General features: G+C 40.4%; 1 protein-coding gene across 7 annotated transcripts in view; it reads right to left on the bottom strand.

The window, feature by feature from the left end:
- The window catches only part of LRRIQ1 (leucine rich repeats and IQ motif containing 1), a 165,157-nt gene that overhangs the window by 124,687 nt on the left and 20,861 nt on the right, over positions 1 to 19,609 (bottom strand). For all 7 annotated transcript variants that reach the window (XM_044980054.1, XM_044980049.1, XM_044980039.1 and 4 more), the window contains exons 6-12: positions 18,999 to 19,228; positions 15,264 to 15,338; positions 13,574 to 14,815; positions 11,283 to 11,435; positions 8,154 to 8,304; positions 2,005 to 2,198; positions 1,113 to 1,240 (exon numbers count right to left, since the gene is read on the bottom strand). In XM_044980054.1, the coding sequence (XP_044835989.1) occupies positions 1,113 to 1,240; positions 2,005 to 2,198; positions 8,154 to 8,304; positions 11,283 to 11,435; positions 13,574 to 14,815; positions 15,264 to 15,338; positions 18,999 to 19,228 (2,173 nt within the window). The remainder of the gene's footprint in view (positions 1 to 1,112; positions 1,241 to 2,004; positions 2,199 to 8,153; positions 8,305 to 11,282; positions 11,436 to 13,573; positions 14,816 to 15,263; positions 15,339 to 18,998; positions 19,229 to 19,609) is intronic.

The raw sequence follows: 19,609 nt of genomic DNA, 5'->3' as shown, positions 1-19,609 counted from the left end.
GCTGCTTATAATGTACATAAAGTGAATGCAACAGAGTAGGCTACTGCAATACTAGGAATTTTCAGGCTTCTATCCTGCATTTAATGCTAACTTGTCTCTTTTGCCCCAGAGATTTGATTTAAGGCACTGACACATGATGTGGTAGTTGTTCATGTCTGACTTATCATTCATATATTTGTTCTGTTGATGCTCTGACATACTACAGCACTTCTTCCCCCACTACAGGAAGCACTTCATATTTCAGCCAACCACTAAAGCACAGCATGTCAGCAGGACAAGCAGAGAGAAGACACATGACAAGGGATTGAGGATTTTAACAGAAAAGATGGCAATTGGATGGGTGAATGAGTCAGAAAAAAAGAGAGACGGGGAGAGAGGGGAAAAAACAGGAGACAGGAAACAGAGAAGGACTCCATAAAATATAGAGAAGAGGAAAAGGCACTCAGGCCAGATTCACAAGGTACTTAGGCACTAAGATGCTGAGCATCGGAACCCCTAACTTTTAGGCACCTAGAAAAATCACAGGAACATACTGTGATTCATCAAGCCTGAGTTAGGCATCTAGGTCCCTATATAATGAATGGGGAGAGAGAGGCACCTTGGAATACAATTCACAAAAGCCAGCATGATAGACAGGAAGATGCCTAGAGGTATCCAATAGGAGATGCCAACATCAAAGGTGTATCATAAACCCCAGCCCTCTAGGCAAGGAGATGCCTAAGTCCAGGTTGTAAGGAGATGCCTCTCTTTGCTAGCAGTTCACGAAGAGAAACCCCTCTCTTGGAATCAGGCAGCTTAGAGTGGGAGGCCTTATCAGGTCCAAACATGGTTTCAGCAGTGCCACAGCACTGCCATAATTATATTTTTAAATTAACCTTTTATGGTCACCATTGTTTTCAAAACTGTCTAAAGAAGATTTTACACCTATTAATTGCTAAATATACTTTTTCAAACAACATCATCCTAGGAACTCTGCTTTGTCTGGTACAGCAGAACTGTCCTTTATGGTCCTTTCTATACACTCAGGTTCATACCTAAAACTCATAAGAGAACTGTTATTTTGTAAATATCTATGTATTAAATTGCTTGAATAGAAAAAGTTTCCACTTTACCTGTTTTGTGATAGAGAAAGGATCTGTAGCAGAGGCAGCCAATAAAAAGAAAATGTTTCCATAGTTGAAATACTATTGTCATCCAAGTATAGTTCTCTTAGCAGAACATGATTTTCTAAGGTAGGGAGCTAAATACAGAAAAATGATTTTTTACTATTATTTTTCAAATAAAAATTGATTGCATATAACAACAATTGAATGCTTATCAGCTGCTTTTCTTGAATATATTATTAAATACTATTACAGATATGCTTTGTCACATAGTATGTATAGCATTTTCGATTTATCACATGCTAACATTTTTCTACGCTTTGTGCATAGTCTGAACATTCAATGTAGCCACAGCATTTGAGATTAGCAATATACACACATTTACTGCTTTCATTCATGCAATGACTGACTGTTTATTGACAAGTAGGTTTTGCCTCAGTTTTATATAAAAGACATTGCCAAGAAAGGTGACTAACTGTACAGGTAGCCATCTAGGGCCCCATTATGAGAGCTGCAGCCCACAATGATTTAATTCAAGTTGTAGGCAGTTATCACCTATGAAAATCATCCCATACTGAATTCTGGAAGAAATATCTCTACTGCATGGCTCGTTTTACCTTTAATGATCATAGCAGTTTGACCAACTTAAAAAAAAAAGAAGTAAATTTAGCATACAACAAACTGAAAGCTACCCACTATAGTACAAAGAATGGAAATTAAACTACTGGGGAGGAGGATTTTCAAAGGTACAAAGGGTACTGAGACACCAAACTCCCATAGCTGGCCCTTTGTACATCACCTCCTCAAGAAAACAAATAATGTGATCAGCATCATGGGCTGTATTACTGGTATCAGAGAAGCGTGGTAAGAAAAATCAGCCCATTTGATTCATGGATATTACCTCACTTAGATTATTTCCTTGTAACTTCAGAATCTGAAGCAGACCACAATTCTCAATGCCCTCAAGTTGAGTAAGATGATTAAAAGAGCAGTCTATGTGCATGAGAGTTGGCACATCACATAGACCTTTCGTACTGATTAACTGATTGTGGTCCACAATTAGTTGCTGGAGATTTTTCAATGACTCTAAACCACCTGAAAAGGAAAACTCATATTTTAACCTGAATTAAATCATAATGTGATTAAAATTGTGTTCGTTTTGAAACAGAAAGCACACTGAGATAGTAACAGGTTCATATTTTATACATAAAAATGAACACACTCAGTTTTCTATAAAAGGCTTTACAATGATTTTGAGGTATTTTAAACACTGATTAATTTTATATTCATTCCCATGTGTTTCAAGTATTTTAAACAATCATTCTGAAAAATTGCAAACGTTTGAGCCTATTAACTAAACAAGAAACCAAATTAGCTTAGCATTCCCTGTGCACATCACACATTGTCAAAGTGTTGTAACAAGACATGCTTCATGCAGTAAAGTACTCTTACAATGCTGTAACTAGAGAAATTACTAAATACCCAAGGCAGAGAGCATATTTAGTCAAGGTCCTGTGGTGTCAGCAAAATTCTAGCCGCCATTTTAAAATCTCTACTAAGGGCAAAAGCTCAATAGTTTCAATTTGAAATATTTTAATTAGAGTTTTTAAAAAGTGACCAGAAATGGTAAGAACTAATCATACCACTATAACACATGGAGGCCAATCAGCAGGGATGTGAATGAGGGCATGCACTGTACAAGCAAGAGCATTAAAACAAAGTCTTATAAAGAAAGTGAGGTATTTGTAAATATATGTATGTCTTGAACTATAGCTACAACTACCATATTTTTAAAGAGCCTTCCTAACAGCTGGTATACAGAGCAAGAATCAGGCTATCACATCCCACATTTATACCTCGGAGAGTGCGAGTTCTCTCCTGGAGTTGCTCCCAAATCATTCTGTTAGCAGTTTATATGATAGCGCAACAAGACTAGGTTCCTCCCACAACTTTGTGGAACCCAGGGGATCTGAAAGATGGGCAGGCCTTGTACCTCTGTACCAGCTCTGGGCCAACTCACCCCCTCACTTGTTCCTAGCATTGTGGCTCCCCTCAAGGGAGCTCAGAAACGATAAGGATAAATACGGTATAAAAACCTAGGGTGGGGAGTAAGGGGGGAGTGAAAAAAAATGTAGTCCCCTCCCAGTCTTCCTTTCTGGGCAATCTTCACAGAACTGGGAGGTAGTTGAGACAGGCCTTCTCAGACCTACCCCCAACCTTCCCATCCTTCCATGCACAGAGTAGAGATGATCTGTGCAAGTATGGAGCTAGCTTTGTGGTAATCTTCCTGGAGCAACCTGGGCCTTCAAAAGTACTGTTTGTCCGAGCCAAAGAAAGGGTTACCACAGGTACAGAGGGTGTGTGGAGAAAGAAGAGAAAAGATGAAGGGAAAAAAACATAGTAAAAATTAAACATCAATATTCACATTATATTAAGAATTTATACAGCATAGGACTTAGGATAATAATAACTGGAAATGGAAAAGAATATCAGATATTAAACTGATACTACACTAAATATAAGTCAAATGGTCTGTTACGAGCAGTTTATTTCCTCCCGCCCGAGCTTTAAGAAATTAATTTACTAGCCTTTAATTACTGAAAAAGAATTTCAGATATGCCTGTGACATACTACACCAGACTGCAAGCTGCTTTTCTGGATTTTATTTATTTATTTATTGAGAAAAAATAAAGGGAACTAGCACCATCTAGTGGATTGCGCACAGTTTCATTTCAGGCATAGTACTGAAAACTGACAGCTGCAAGAACTTGTCTCAACATCATTTTTCCATTTTTAAAGCTTTGTACTTCTGTGTAGCAAGATCAATGCCCTTAAAAGACAAGCACTGGATTCAAATAGGTGGCAGAACAGTAGAGGATGTGCAAAAGGGACCTCTACAGGAGGTATGCGGGAGTCAAGAAACCAGGATTCTATTTCCAGCTCTGTCACTACCCTACTGTTCAATCTTGGAAAGTCACTTCACTTTCTGTGCCTGTTTCCTCATTTATTTAGATCGCAAGCCCTGTGTCTGCCTTGTCTATTTTGTCTGTAAGCTCTTTGCAACAGGGATTGTCGCTCACTGTGTTTGTATAATACTAAGTACAATGGGGTTCCAATCTACTTTGGGACCTCTTGGAGCTACTGTAATACAAGTATGTAATTTGTATATTTACTGGATGTATTTCCGACATATGCAAGATTAAAACTAACCACAAATGTTAGGTGACTATATATTTTGCACTATGCAGGGTGCAAGGGAAGTGGATGACAGGGGATGGATCACTCGATGATTGCCTGTTCTGTCAATTCCCTCTGAAGCACCTGGCATTGGCCACTGTCAGAGACAGGATACTGGATTAGATGGACCATTGGTCTGACCCAGTATTGCCAATCTTATGTACAAGAACATGTCTTCTATGTTTTGTACAATGTCATGCTTAAATAGTAATGATTTATTTGAGAGTCTGAATTCTCATGGGCACTGACAAGGCACCAACATAAAACACACAATGTGATATCAGCTATGGCAGTACATGAAAAACGGTATTCTGTAACTATATGCATATGTCTCAATAAAACAAGCAGAGGTGAGAACTCCTCTATAAGCAGAACTGTTCTTGGTAACGTGAAAACAGTGCAGCTGCATGGAGCATCCACTTGCCCATGGCACGCCATTCAGCACACATTGTCCTTACTCAATAAAAGTAACTTTCTTTTTAAACCAGGAAGAAGATGGATGAGGCAAGAGAAGTGTGGTCCTATGAAGAACAGAAGGAGACTTCTGACTGAAAGAGAGAGGTGGGGTTCTGAGTAAGCTGATGCTCCAATTAGGCGTTTCTTAACTTCTAACAAATGGTAAAACCAAGACTGCCTGAAAGGGGGATCCAGTGCTGTGCTTTGTTCTCATTAGCATTGGTAGCCTACTGGGTAGAATACACATCCTGTGACCTACATAGAGATTAACAGGGGAAAAAAAGCAGCAGCAGCATACATATGCATTTTCAAAGGGGCTGGATCTAGTTATTAACCAAAGATTTGGGAGCTGTGGTGGATAATCACCTGAACATGAGCTCGCAGTGTGATGCTATGGACAAGAGAATTCATGTGATCCATGATGCATAAACAGGAGTCTCAAATAAGACTAGAGAGGTTACATTTTGTCTGTATTTGGCACTGGTGCAACCACTGTTGGAATACTGTGTCCAGAATTCAAGAAGGATGTTGGTAAACTGGAGAGGATTCAGAGAAGGGCCATAAGAATGATTAATAGATTAGAAAACAAGCCTTATAGCAATAGCCTCATGGAGCTCAATCTATTCAGCTTAACAAGGAAAAGGGTTAATTGGTGCCTCAATCACAAAGAAAGGTATAACATGATCCAATGGCTGGAAGTTGAAAGCTAGTCAAATGCAGACTGAAAATAATGCATACATTTTTAACAATGAGAGTAATTAACCATTTACCAAGGGATGTAGTAGGTTCGCCATCACTGCCAATTTTAAAATCAAGATTGAATGTTTTTCTAAAAGCTCCACTCTAGGAATTATTTTGGGGAAGTTCTATGACCTGTGTTACATAGGGGACAAGATTAGATGATCGCAAAGGTCCCTTCTAGCCTTGGAATCTATAAATGCCATAATTGACAAGATTAAAAAAAATATTTTTCATTAATAAAAGAAATATTTAAATGAACCAGCCCCCTCCCAAGTATATACATATGCTAAAGCTCCTTATGTTCATTGTACAAATGTATAATCACCCAGGCAGTGAGCACGCTGCTTTCAGAGGACATGCTCATTAGCAATAAAGCATTCCCCTCAACCCCCATTTATTTTATTAACAGCGTCTGCCAACTGCCATTTCCCCCCACTTTTTACTCTGGTGAAAACAGAAGTAATAGTATCTAGGAAACTTCCTGCAACAAGTTAACCTGAATTGCTACAACCATAAATATAAATAAGCCTTTAAAAAAAAAAGAAAGAAAATCCATAGATTAGAATAATTTAAAACATAATGAACTGAATGTAAAAAAGAACGCTACACAGCAGTGCAACTTCCAAAATTGCCATGGGACATTCTGCTAGATTTACAGATGGGAGGAGCAAATTAACCATTTTAAAAATGCAAGTCCATCTTTGTGTGATTCTATAAGATTTCTTACTATCAATATGTTATTGTGTGAAACAAAAAAATCTATGTTATGCATTTAGTTTATCCAGACATCCTCAAAGCTGTTCCTTAGGAGAGAAAACCATGTGGTTTTTCATTGAACATTCACTTCCCCATTTAAACTCATATCACACTCAGTGAATACAGTACTTCCATTGTACATAATAGATAGTACTGGAGGCTTTTACTGCATTTGCTCTGTACACTGATATTTCATACTTAAGGATCATCAGTTAATATTATGTCACTTGCATATTAATCTTGCAGATATTCTGCCACAGGAAACAAATAATCTCACAGCGCATTACTGGCAACCAGACATGGAGGAAGTTCCAGCACTGCTTCTTGCAATTTGTTTCCTCAATTCCCCTTAGGCTACTGGCATTGGTTTTTATAGTAGGTGCCAATAACACCACCATTTACCACTACCACAGGACATTGTCCCCAGAAACATGAATTATGGTCATGTACTTTAATATCTAAAATCAACAATCCAATATCCAAAGTATTAGCATTTTGAAACTGAAGCTATTAACACCACATGGGTGGCTGTACAATCACTAATTTCTTAAGTTTAATATTTCCTATTTGCCATTTTCTTGTTTATTTGTTAATCAAGGAATTTGGTCCTCACCTCTCATATCTGCATATTTGTCTAAACTTTTGTTTTTGCTGCTGTAAAAACTTTTTAATTTGTTTTTTTTTAATTACCTTATGTGTTTGAGCTTAATTTGTCAGCCTGAAGTTGTGATAATGTTGGTTTTTCATTTAATTCAACTCCTTATTTCCTTTAACACCTTTGTTTATCTGTAAACGTCAAGACAAGTCTAATGCAAGACAAAGCACGCATAAGCACCACCTTTCTGATGCTCAACTCAAGTCCTGCCATACACACATTTGAAGTGGCCTCAACTCAAGAGCTGGCCACCTACCCACCCACTGCTTGCATAGGCTTCCTCAGCTCAAATGAGTTTCCTCCATACAAAAGATGAATTGCTTCAGCAAATGAAATCTTTCCTTACGACTCAAAACCTGTGCTTTGATTTTCACTAGAATTAGTGCCTGGCAAGCCCCAGAAGGCTCAGTGTTTGAATTAGTTAAATATTCCAATGATTACCTACACTTTTGTGGCCCTCACTTCTCTACCTTCCAACATGACCCAATCCACACAGCAGGACCTGCAACCCTTTCAGCAGCAGATCTACCTGCTGTGTTGGATTCTTGAAGGAAGAAGCGCTTTGCGCCTTTCAGCACTGGGATCACCATTTTAGGTAATTACAAGGCAGTTTACCTCTCTCCCCCCTTCAATTATTAAGGCTACTTTTGGAGGGGGGACAGAACAGGTTAGTTCTTCTGTAGACAACCAAAGAACTGGTTCTCCCCACTCTAATGCAGCAGAATCAGCAATTCTTTCCACTGTGTTGAATTTAACTGCCCCTTCATTACAGAGGAAACATTCTGAGGCCTGCTGTACCAGCATCAGGCTAGTGGGTCTCCTGGTTACCCCCAGAGGGAGGAACTAGGACAAGGATTTCTCCTCATGTATAATTTTTTCCTCCTTTCTAATCTAAAACAAATTCATTCCTCTTATGTTTCTGGTTCTTCTCTCATCATCCACCCACCCAACTTGTTTGAAATTTTAAACTATTCACATCCTACAAAAGGTGCAAGATTTTATATGTACTTTTCTGATTTTTCCATCCTAATAAGGACATGAGTACTGAGTAACATATTCTTTGAAATAAACCTGTTACAGGATTAAAAATAAACACTACTACATTGGCAACAGTCATTTTCTATCTTCAACCAAACCAAGTTAAGGATAAATGCACAATACTGATGTTAAATGAATAAAATGCATCATCTTTAATATTTTCTTACCAATTCGAGTGATTTTATTGGAGGACAGTTCAAGATTTCTGAGATCACTGCAGCCATCTAAGCCATGAAGTGATGCAAGTTGATTTTTATTCAGTATTAAAATGCAGAGATTTTCTAGATTCTCACAATTTATTGTCTGAATATTGTTTTCCTACCACAAAGAAGAAAGCAGATAAAATTAAAGATCACGAATAGAAAAGTATGGGCAGTTTTCAGTGAGAGAGGATAGGTAGTCCAGTGTTTGGATAGCTAGCCTAGGACTTGGCGGACCCAGGCTCAATTCCCCCTCCACCACAGACTTCTTGTGTGCTCTTGGAGAAGTCACGTAGTCTCGCTGTTACCCATCTGTAAAAATGAGGATACCACCACTTCCTTACCTCACAGGGGTGTTTGTGAGGATAAATACAAGAAAGACTGAACCGTTTTGAGATCTACTAATGAAAACCACTATATTAAGTTAAGCATTATTATGGGTCATTTAAAAATATTGTAAACTTTACTAGTGTTAACCATTTTTAGTCTGAGCAGGGCCTTGAGGAGTGTTTCCATTAAGAGGCGAAACTGATGGTTGAGTCAGGCATCTTTGATGTAATCCTATTTATAAATAACGTACAGAGAATCCTATTTCACTGAACACAGTAGGAAGCACACAACAGGAGGCAGTTTCTTTGCTCACATTTCCAAGCTTCTTTCCAGCCAGCATTCTGCCTATAAAGCTCTCCTGGCATTTTTTCCCCGAGGGCAACATTACTAGTGCTTCTATTGCTGTCTGGCTGGCTTTCGCTGCCTGCTTCTGACTCACAGACACTTACAGCTCCACCAAACAACAATGCTCAAGGAATTGTTTTGGAGAAGTTCTATGGCCTGTGTCTTACAGAAGCTCAGACTAGACGATCGCAATGTTTCTTCCTGGACTTGGAATCTGTGAATACTCAGTCCCCTGTGTTGGCATGCAGATGCTAGGAAAACCCCTTAGACCAACTGGCTCAACTCCTACTCAAGCCTTGCCATGCTGGTCTGTGATTTGGCCAGTGTCTTTTGTTGTTTCAGCTATTACTAAACAAAGGGGCATTTAACTGCTCTGTCATTTTAGTTTGAAGGGAAGTGTTCTATCAGACAAGCCAGCACTGCCTGCAGATCAAGCCACCCAGCTTCCAACGAATAGATAGCTAGTGTAATACTATATTTAGAATAACATTTTTATTGTTTAGAAACACCAAGTTTGTGTGTACAAATACTGGGCAACACTTAGTATAAAACCTCGTCACCTATAAATGTCAGTCAGAGAAAGATTAACAGGTTTGCTATATATTTTTATATATATATATAATCCTCTTACTCCTTTTGCGCTGTAATTTGAGGCACCCAAAATTAGCAGACATTTGAAAATTTTGCCCGAGATTATTTTTAATAGGTAGGAAAACTGAGAAAAGAACATAAGAGTCTTGACTCCCAGTGCACTGCTCTAACCACTAGACAACGTTGCCTTAGATATAACTGACCTTGCCCACTCCTCTCTCAGTTTTGAGAAGGTCACAGCACACACCAAACAGTAATCATTAGGCAAAAAAGAAACATTCATAATTTTTATACACAATGGGTCTTCTGTTAGTCATTATGGATGAACTTTCCCAGTGCATTGATATAATCAAAATACTAAAAACTGAAAAGGTAAAACCATCTGTTTCATGTAGATCATCAAGTTCTTTAACTGAGGCACTTTATAAAGCCACATTTTCTTTAGTCACTTAGATTTTAAGACACAGCTCCGTGTAAGCAGCAGTGCAGTACCACCACCAGCAGAAGCAGCACTAGAGAATTGTGCCTCAGAAATCAATGCTGGTGCTGCTCCTTGTGCATGTGGCCAAGCAATCTGGGCTAGTACACAGGAGTTATGTTCCTAAGGCCTCACCTCCTCCTCCTCGCCCACTTTTAAATGCCCTAGTCACTAAGGGGGTGGGGGGAGCACACAAACTGCTAGGGTGAACAGCCTTTGCACAGCCATGCAACAGAGGGAATGAAGATTTATCACTTTCCCTCCATACTCACACTAGGGCCATTCATGACTTAATATTTGGAGACAGAGAAAGAGACTGTGCCTATTTCCTAGTTCTGGAAGCTTCAAATTACTGCACTTTAAAATTATAACAATATATACAGTAGACTAGTATCTCCATGTGTCCCTTCAACTTTGTCTTTGAGCCAAAACCAAGGAACAAGGTTAGGTACCGTATTTTTCCGTGTATAAGACTATACTTTTTCCTAAAATCCTTAGCCTAAAAATTGAGGGTAGTCTTATACACGGAAGTAAGCCTCCTGTTCCCTGCCCTCTGACCCCCCCACCCCCTATCCACCCCCCCACCCCGGAACTCCCCTGCTCCCTTACCGCGCTGCCTGCACGTGGCTGGTGGCGCAACAGGCCATCCGCAGCTGGAGCTGGGAGCGCGGGGCCGGGCAGTGTCCGGAGCCGGGCATCCGGGTAGGTGGGGTCGCAGCCGCCGCAGTGCCCGGACCTCACTACCAGAGCTGGGCAGCCGGGGACACGGGGAGCCGGGGAGCCAGGGAGCCGGGCCGGGCACTGCGGCGGCTGGGGACGCGGGGGAGCCGGGGAGGCGGGGAGGCGCGCGGCCGGGGAGGGACGCGGCAGGAGCCGGGCAGGGCCGCCGCCGGAGACCAGCCGGGCGCACGGCCCTCCTCCTTCCCTCTACCCCAACCTCCGCGTCCTCTTCCTGGGCCTGAGCAGCAAAGTCAGGGGGGGACAGCTGCAGTGCGGCTGGAGGGCAAAGAAAACAAAACAAAAAAACCTGGGGCATGGCCGGAGCGGCAAAGCAGGGGAGAAAAAAAAACAAAAACCTGAATTTGGGGTTAGAAAAGTGGGGGCGTCTTATACATGGGGGCATCTTATACACGGAAAAATACGGTACTCAGAACTTTAGAAAATCAGGCTGCTTATTAAGTGCATATCCTAACTATGCACTTAGTAGACTAACTTTTGGCACTTAAAAAAAATAATCTTGTCCTATATGTACATACACATATAAACAGATGGATTCAATCTCATCATATCCTGAATGGCAGAGATGGCAGTCTCACCCCACCTCCATATAGACAGTAAAATATGCTAGGTACCTCCACATCAATATACTTTAGGCCTTTGCAGTTACTGAGTCCTTCCAATGCAGTTAGTCCACAGCGTCTAAGGGTCAATAATTGAAGACTTGAACATTCTGACAATGTAGAGAGACTACAGCCAGGCAAATCTTGAAGTGTAAGTGTCGTAACCTACACACGTTCAATGAAAAGGATGTCCATAAGATTGCACTCTAATAGTATTTTTACGTAGCCTTTTTAAAGTCTTTTTAAGGTTAAATACCTACTACGTAGCATATAATTATATGGATTAAGTCTAGATTCTGAATTTACTGTAAAACACTTATAAAACACTAAAAGTTTTCTGATCTTCAGCAAAAACGTTAACTGATAAATGTTGCTCCCATCATAAAAAAAATCCATAACAACAGTACTTAAGCATCATAAAAACATGGAAATGATTGGTAATAGGGTTGTCAAACAATTTTAAAAAACTGCAATTAATTGCAGTGCTCACTTTATATAATTATTTGTATTACAAATATTTGCACTGTAAAAAAGAAACAAAAATAGCATTTTTCAATTCACCTCATTCAAGTACTGTAGTGCAATCTCTTTATCCTGAAAGTGCAACTTACAAATGTAGAATTATTTTTTACATAACTTCACTCAAAAACAAAAACAAGTCTACTCAGTCCTACTTCTTGTTCAGTCAATCGCTGACAAACAAATGTGTTTACATTTATGGGAGATAATACTGACCACTTCATATTTACAATGTCACCTGAAAGTGATAACAGGCATTTGCATGGCACTTTTGTAACCAGCATTGCAAAATATTTACATGCCAAATATGCTAAACATTCGTATGCCCCTTTACGCTTTGGCCACCATTCCAGAGAATAGTGCAGATATTTGTAATAAAAAATAATAATATAAAGTGAGCACTATACACTTTGTATTCTGTGTTGCAACTGAAATCAATATATTTGAAAATATAGAAAAAATATCCACAAATATTTGTAATAAATTTCAATTGGTATTCTATTATTAACCATGCGATTCAAACTGCAATTAATCATGATTTTTTTTTCAATTGAGTTAATTTGTTTTGAGATAATTGTTTGAGTTAAATGCAATTAATTGAAAGCCCTAATTTGTAACTGATAGTGGAAAAAATTGGTAAAACTATAAAAAGGTAACCAAACTCATTTGATTTTGATGTCCATTTCAAACATAAGTGCTTCACTACTACTAATGTATAATGTGAATGAATAGAAGATTAATGCGACAGCAAAACAGAAGTCAATGGGGTTTTGTCTCATTTATAATGTCAACAGATTAGAAGTGTACATAATCTTATCATAATAGAAGTGAGAAGAATCATCGTTAAACTAACTATCATATATATTAGGAATAATAATAGTATGTTGATACCAATCAGATGACCATAGTACAAATATGTTCTGCAGTTCTGGGCTGTTTTATTAGTGTGAACCACATTTTGATAGAGACATTATTTTATGCACCATTTCCTATCCCAGTCACAGAACATCCTTGTTTCAATAAATCAATTACTTACATGAAAAAATAATGTCTTTTCAGCTATGACTTAATGCAATTTAGCAGCTGAAAACAAAGAATCGGCACCACGAGCAGGATTTCCAAAAGCACTCGACATTGGCCTAATTCTTTTCTCTTTGAAGAAGTCAATGGGAAAACCAATTATTAGGCCAACACTGACAGTTTTGAAAATTCCACCTCACGTGACTAGTCAGCTCTCATGTAAATCACTGCTTAAGAATCACTTACAGTATTTAGCAGCAAAGAATCCTGTGGCACCTTATAGACTATGGGCTTGGCTACACTTACAAATTTGCAGCGCTACAGCAGGGTGTGAAAACACACCCTCTCCAGCGCTGCAAATTGCGGCGCTGCAAAGCGCCAGTGTGGTCAAAGCCCCAGCGCTGGGAGCTGCGCGCTGTCCATTATTCCCCACAGGGAGGTGGAGTACGGACAGCGCTGGGAGAGCTTTCTCCCAGCGCTGGTGCTTTGACTACACTTAGCGCTTCAAAGCGCTACTGTGGCAGCGCTTTGAAGTGCTAAGTGTAGCCACAGCCTAACAGACGTTTTGCAGCATGAGCTTTCGTGGGTGAATACCCACTTCTTCGGGTATGCCACTGCTTGCATCCGAAGAAGTGGGTATTCACCCACGAAAGCTCATGCTGCAAAACGTCTGTTAGTCTATAAGGTGCCACAGGATTCTTTGCTGCTTCTGCAGAACCAGACTAACACGGCTACCCCTCTGATACTTTACAGTATTTAGTTACCTGTTGGAGGGCATTCCAAGGGCCACATTGAATAATCATTTCTACACTTAATGGAGGCATCTTGCTATCTGAGGGTTTTCTTGGTCTGCTTCTTTTAACTACTTTCTTTCTTTGGTTTTCCCTATAAATTTTAGACCAAGGTTTACACATCGTCATCCAAGTTAGCCTCTTCTTTTCAACATTATCAGGTAGCGTTAGTGGCCTCTCAAAATACTTAATTACACTCTCATTTTTGTCCCAATCCTCAGCAACTTCCTCTTGAATTTTCTTCATCACAACCTCTGCTGTTTTAATTGTTTCAAACTTACAAGATTGCACTTTGTGTTCACTGTTCCTGTTATCTGGCTGGGCCTCCAAATTCCACTGACTATTGTGCTTACTGTTTTCCTTATTTGAGATTGCATCATTAGCTACAAGAACAACGGCTTCTCTATCCAGTATATTCGTATTTGTATTTTTATCAAGATCCATAGTTTGTAGGGAACTTTTTCCTGTATGTGTCATCACATACCCATCTTCATTTTCATTACTTTTATCATGAGACTCTTCTTTCTTCTCAGAGTTCGGTGGTGTCTGTTTTCCGTCTTTTGTATTCTCTGAATTATTTGCCTCTTGTATCTTTCCAACATGTTTTTCTTCTTGTTTCTCTTCCTCTTCTGTTATTTCCAGTATCTGTTTCTTCTGCTCCTTTTCCTGTTCTCTTTGGTCTTTTACATTTTCTCTCTCTTTTTCTTCCTTTGTTATTTGTGTGTCTTTGTCTCTATTTTCAGCCACTGCATTTATTGCTATTTTCTCTTTTTGTTTTGCTCCTTGTTGCCCTCTTGGTCCTTCTAGCTGAAGGCTTTTTTCTCGTTCAAGCCTGAGACTTTCTTTCTTCTTTTCATATTCCTCACGCCTCCTCACCTGTTCCATATGTGCTTGTCTTTCTATTTCTTCTTGTCTCTTTCTCAACTCCTCTTCTTTTTGCTTCCTTTCCTGTATCCGTCTCCTCATTTTTTCTTCCTTTTCTCTCTTTTCTCTCTCCATTTTTTGTTGCAGTTCCTTCTTCCTTTTAATTTCCGCTTTCCATTCTTTTAAGATAGGAGCATATTTTCTGTACACGATAAATGCTCTAAATCTAGCTTGGATTTTAACAGCTGCTTTATTCCACTGCTCTGCCAAGTGTTGTCTTTCTTTTGCTTTCTGCTCTTCAAAGGCCCTTTTCTCCTCTTCTATTTGCAACTGTAGTCTTTTGATCAATTCCTGTGCCAAAACAACAATGGAAATACATTTTATTCAGCATCTGAATTACTGAAATCTTCCTTAAGATGTAATTATAATATGTTAAACAAGATAGACATAGATTTATTCTTAAATGTTATTTTACTTTCTGCTAATATAGTTTCTTCTTCGTTTCTTCAGGTAAGTCTGGACACAGGATTGTCTTCTTCTCAGTACATGGAGACAAACTGCTATTTGCAGCTGCTCAAACAAGAAGAGAAATGGACTGCTCAGCCAGAGAAGGGCTAATTTCACAAATTTCAAAAACTTTTTTTCTTTTGTTAAACCACACACAGGTATCTTTCTTAACACATATGGTATAAATCATTCAATTTGATTGTGTTTTCCTACATAACAATGAAAGTATCTTTCGAGCATATTATAACAACTTTCAAATTATTTTTGACAAAAATTCACGTGTACAAATTACCTCATGTTGCCTAAACTTCTCTCTCCAAACTTCCTTTTCTTTCAGTAACTCATCTTCCATCATAGCTTGTTGCTGCTGTATAACAAGTAACAATAATTATAACAATAATTATATCAATTATTTTAATATATTTCATTATATAACTCACTAAAATCATAGCTGACTGTAAAAATAGCATTCTCCAAAGATCCACTTATTTTGTGTTGATACCTGAAATATAATATGCAGTCAGATTGGTTGGATCAGAAAAAACAAACAGTAGCTAAAAACTCAGATTCGGTGTCACCCATTTGGTCATACATTGAACGTGACTGCACCACAACTAAAGGTGGGGCAGAATTTGTGTGGGCTCACCCAAAGAAGTACAGCTCTGCTTTGTGTGTGTGTGTGTGTGTGGAGTGGGGGGGTGGGTGGGAGAAGGCTAGAAACTGCTGCAAAAGGTGCTCGGTGGTCAACTTTGCAGCAATGACTCACACACACACACTCCTCTCCCCCTCCCCCCCGAATGTGCATAAAGGTATGAAACTTGGGTGGGGCAAGTCTCTATGTGAAAGCAGCGAGGAAGCCAGCAGAACAGGAACAGGCTGGGGCTCTAAGGCTTGCTGCAGGACCACGTGGAAGCAGCATGGCCCCAAGAAAGCATGGCTCCAGAAAAGCAGCAAACAGCATTGGAAACAGCATGGTTCCAGGGTCACGGAGAAGAGTAAGCTCGGGAAAACAGTGCGGGGGGCTGTTACCCTGGCCCCAGAGACAAGGAAGGACAGGCACAGGCAAATTACACAGAAGGGGACAGTGAAAATAAGGGGAACTAGCATCCCCTGCCCCAGGTACTTCCACCCACAGGCAGGCTGTGTAGGCAGGATGGCTCCAGGGGCACAGAGAAGGGTGAGTTCAGGAAAACAGGGGGGCTATTAATCACCACCACCACCACCACCTGGCCCCAGAGTTAGGGAAGTGCAGGCACAGGCAAATTACACAGAAAGGGGACCGTGCAAGGAAGGAGAACTAGTGTTCCCTACCTCAGGTTCTTTCATCCCCAGGCAGGCTGGAAGCTGCAACCAGGGAGGGTGAATTTGCAAGCGAGGTGAAGCAGTTTCCATTAAGGGCAGCAACACAAACTGGAATTAGGTGGCATCATGCACTGTGGTTCCAGGGCATAACACCAAGGGCACTAGGGGTTTGTCCATACCACAACAAGCCTGAAAAGGGCTCTGGGCACGCAATAGTATTTGCTGGGTATTTAATAATGATGGTTATTTAAGCTGCCTACCACCGGCAACTTTATTTCAACAAGGCTATGCCCATGAGCTGTTCAATATCCTGTGCAGCTTTTCAGAATTTTAGTACAATGTTGCACTGGGCAGTGGTGCAGTTAATGGGGACAAAACCAAACTGTATTATTTGCACAACTTTTGTTTGCAGGGCGAGCTGGGCCAAATGAGTGTTTTCACCTGTTGGGACACATTTCCAGCCCTGGCTAAATAGTTGGGGAAACCCCTAGCGAAGGACAAAACAGAAGCCCCCTTTCACGACATTAACCTACCTGGGCTTTGAGCTGAACTTTGCTTGCAGGGTTGTTGCCCTGGGGTGGGCTTCTTGTGCCCGGCTGGCAGCGGCACCGGGTGGCATAGCCAGACCACACAATTACATATGAGTCACTACACAGATGTAGTAAGACTTATGGGTGTGGAAAAGTTTTCTAAAGTCAATTTAAGGAGGTATCATTAAGGAGATAAAAGTGGTTATTAATTTGGGTCTAATATACGGGTGTGCCATTGGTACGACAACATGGCAGTGGTACAGGTTATCAATCACCAAAATTCCAGATCGCACAGGATTGGAAAGTTGGCAAGGGTATTTTTTTCTCCAATGCTTAACCTTCAACATCTGTTTTTTCTTCCAGGCATGTGCCAGGGATGGATAATGGCATAGCAGATGCCTTGTTTCATTTCTAGTTTGCCGCGGGCTCTCTGGAACCTCGGAATGTCATGTGGTTGTCGAAATGCAGATTTTTGGCTCTAACTTACAAGTTGTTTATTTTGTTTTCTTTTAAGGATTCTTGTCAATACAAGGATCCAGAGAATGGGTCGCCTTGCGACCCTCCGTTAAGGGCAATTGCTGCAGTGCCAGGTCAAGGACAATGCAGCTGCTTGTGTCCCTTGATGATTACACATGGGCCCATGGGTTTTTTCTCCCCAGTACAGCTGCTAGCCAAGAGGCCATTTGCAGATGTCTGGGAACCTGGCGGGGTTGTGGGGAGGCTGCCAAGCAAATGGCTGGCGCCTCCTTGTGGCAGATGTTCAGTGCATGTACTCCATAGGGAGGGCAGCCAGTGACCAGATAAATGGCCTGGTAAAGGACTTAAAAGGAGATACTGGTTAAAGAAACAGAACAGGGGAGGTGGTTCAGGGACTCCCATGACCGGTATGGCAGGGAGCCAACACCGTCCCCCCGCCCGTGTTCTCATAGCCCTCCTTAAGCCTCTTGCGAGGCTGGTGGATGGTAAGGTCCAAGCCATGGGTCGGCTGAGGGACCTGGATGGAAACAAAGGGGGGCTGGTGAAAGCCCCGGAGAATTGATTTGACTAAGCATGGATTTGCCTGCTCTGTACACTTTATCTGCCGGGTAGTCCCAGACATCTATATTAATGTTGCGGCCTGATTAAAACTCATAACAAGTCTCCTGTCCTTCTTGCAGTATACCCAGACAAACAAAACCAGGTCATAAACTTGGTACTTTACCCAAATAACTGCCATCTTGTTCTTCAAAATCTCCAATCTATTGTTGAAAATTAAAAAAAGGTCTATCCTTATGGGTCATGAAGAAATCCTTCAAAATGCATACAGACTAACTGATTCAATGATGTCTAAGTCTGAAACAACTGCTCTGATAGAAGTATGAACTACCACCATTAGAGTACTATATAACTCTGAAGTTCATAAGCTCTTTGAAGGAGGAACAGTGTCTCCAATGGTTACATGAAAATTTTACACCAAAACGGTTTTGATGGAAAACTGGAGTTTCGATTAAATGAAAATTTTCACAAAAAAATTCACAGTAAACTTCCATAGAAAATTGTGATTTTTCATCAAAAAAGCAGGATTCCTCAACACCAAAATATTTTCGCTGAGATCCCCAGCCAGACAGTATCTTCCATGATCCAACCATTTCACTTCACTATGAGGGAACTCTGCTGCATCAGGCAGATGTAATCTGACCAAGGAGAACGGCATAAAAAAGAGAACTGGAGCACAAGAAATCTGAATTACAAATCCCAGGAGGCACCCAGCAATGTTTGGCTTTCAGCCAAAATATTTTGTTTGGGATTTTTCACCAAAAATTTAAAATTTTCCATGAAAAGGACCTCATTATGAATTGCTCTAGTACCATCTTGTATCTGTACAGCATCTAGCACTTTGGGGTTCCATTCTTGTCCAGGGATTTTGGCTGGTACCATACTACAAATACTAATAATGATAAAGCCTAATTATGACAATTTAAATGTCAGCTTTGTTAAGTAGTTCACAGCTGATCAAACTAGGGAAGAGAGACAATCATAATACAAAGAGTTACATGATCTATTCTCAGCAGTATTTCTCTTTGGAACCAGAAGTGTGGGGATGTGCACACACTTGAGAGGGTACTTTTTTCCCCTCTCTTCAGCATTGATCTTTATGTTCAAGTAGTCCAGATAAATAAAGGGGTGTGTTATAAAAATCTTTGTTAAAACGTTACCTTATGAAGCATCTCTAACTTCATCCTTTCAGCCTCAAATTCCTCCAGATACAGTTGTCTTCTTTTCTTTTCCTCTTCATTTTGTTTTTCCTCTAGTTCCCTCTCAGCTTTCAGCTGTTTCCTTTTCTGGTCTTCAAGTTCTTTTTGTCGCTCCTCCCACAGCTCAAATTCTTGCCGGCACCTTTCCTCTACTTCATGGTAAGTAAAGCTAATGGTCATGTCACCATTATCTACAAGAATTTAAGCAAACACCTTTTAACTACAAGTCTGAGCTCATAGTAATTACTTATCTGAAATCATGAAATAATTTAAAGGATTGAAAAGAAAACCATATGAGTAAGATTCTGTGTTTGTACAGCTTATAACTTGAAGCCCTAGAGCAGGAGGAGTTGCTCTAGGGGCTGAAAAAGTGCTATGAGCAGAACATGGTAGCCCCTGGAGCTGCTCTAAATTACAGCCAGGGCCGGCGCTTCCATTAGGCGACCCTCGGCGGTCGCCTAGGGTGCCAGGATTCGGGTGGCGGCATTTTGTGCGCTCCCCACGAAGCACGCAGGAGCTTCTGGTTCCACTCTCGTCACACCACTGAAGAAGGACCTTCTGCCGATATGCCA

The sequence above is a fragment of the Mauremys mutica genome, chromosome 1, assembly GCF_020497125.1.
Source record: "Mauremys mutica isolate MM-2020 ecotype Southern chromosome 1, ASM2049712v1, whole genome shotgun sequence".
Taxonomy (NCBI): Eukaryota; Metazoa; Chordata; order Testudines; family Geoemydidae; genus Mauremys; species Mauremys mutica.
The sequence above is the reverse complement of the archived record's forward strand: the minus strand, read 5'-3'. Positions and strand labels throughout refer to the sequence as shown.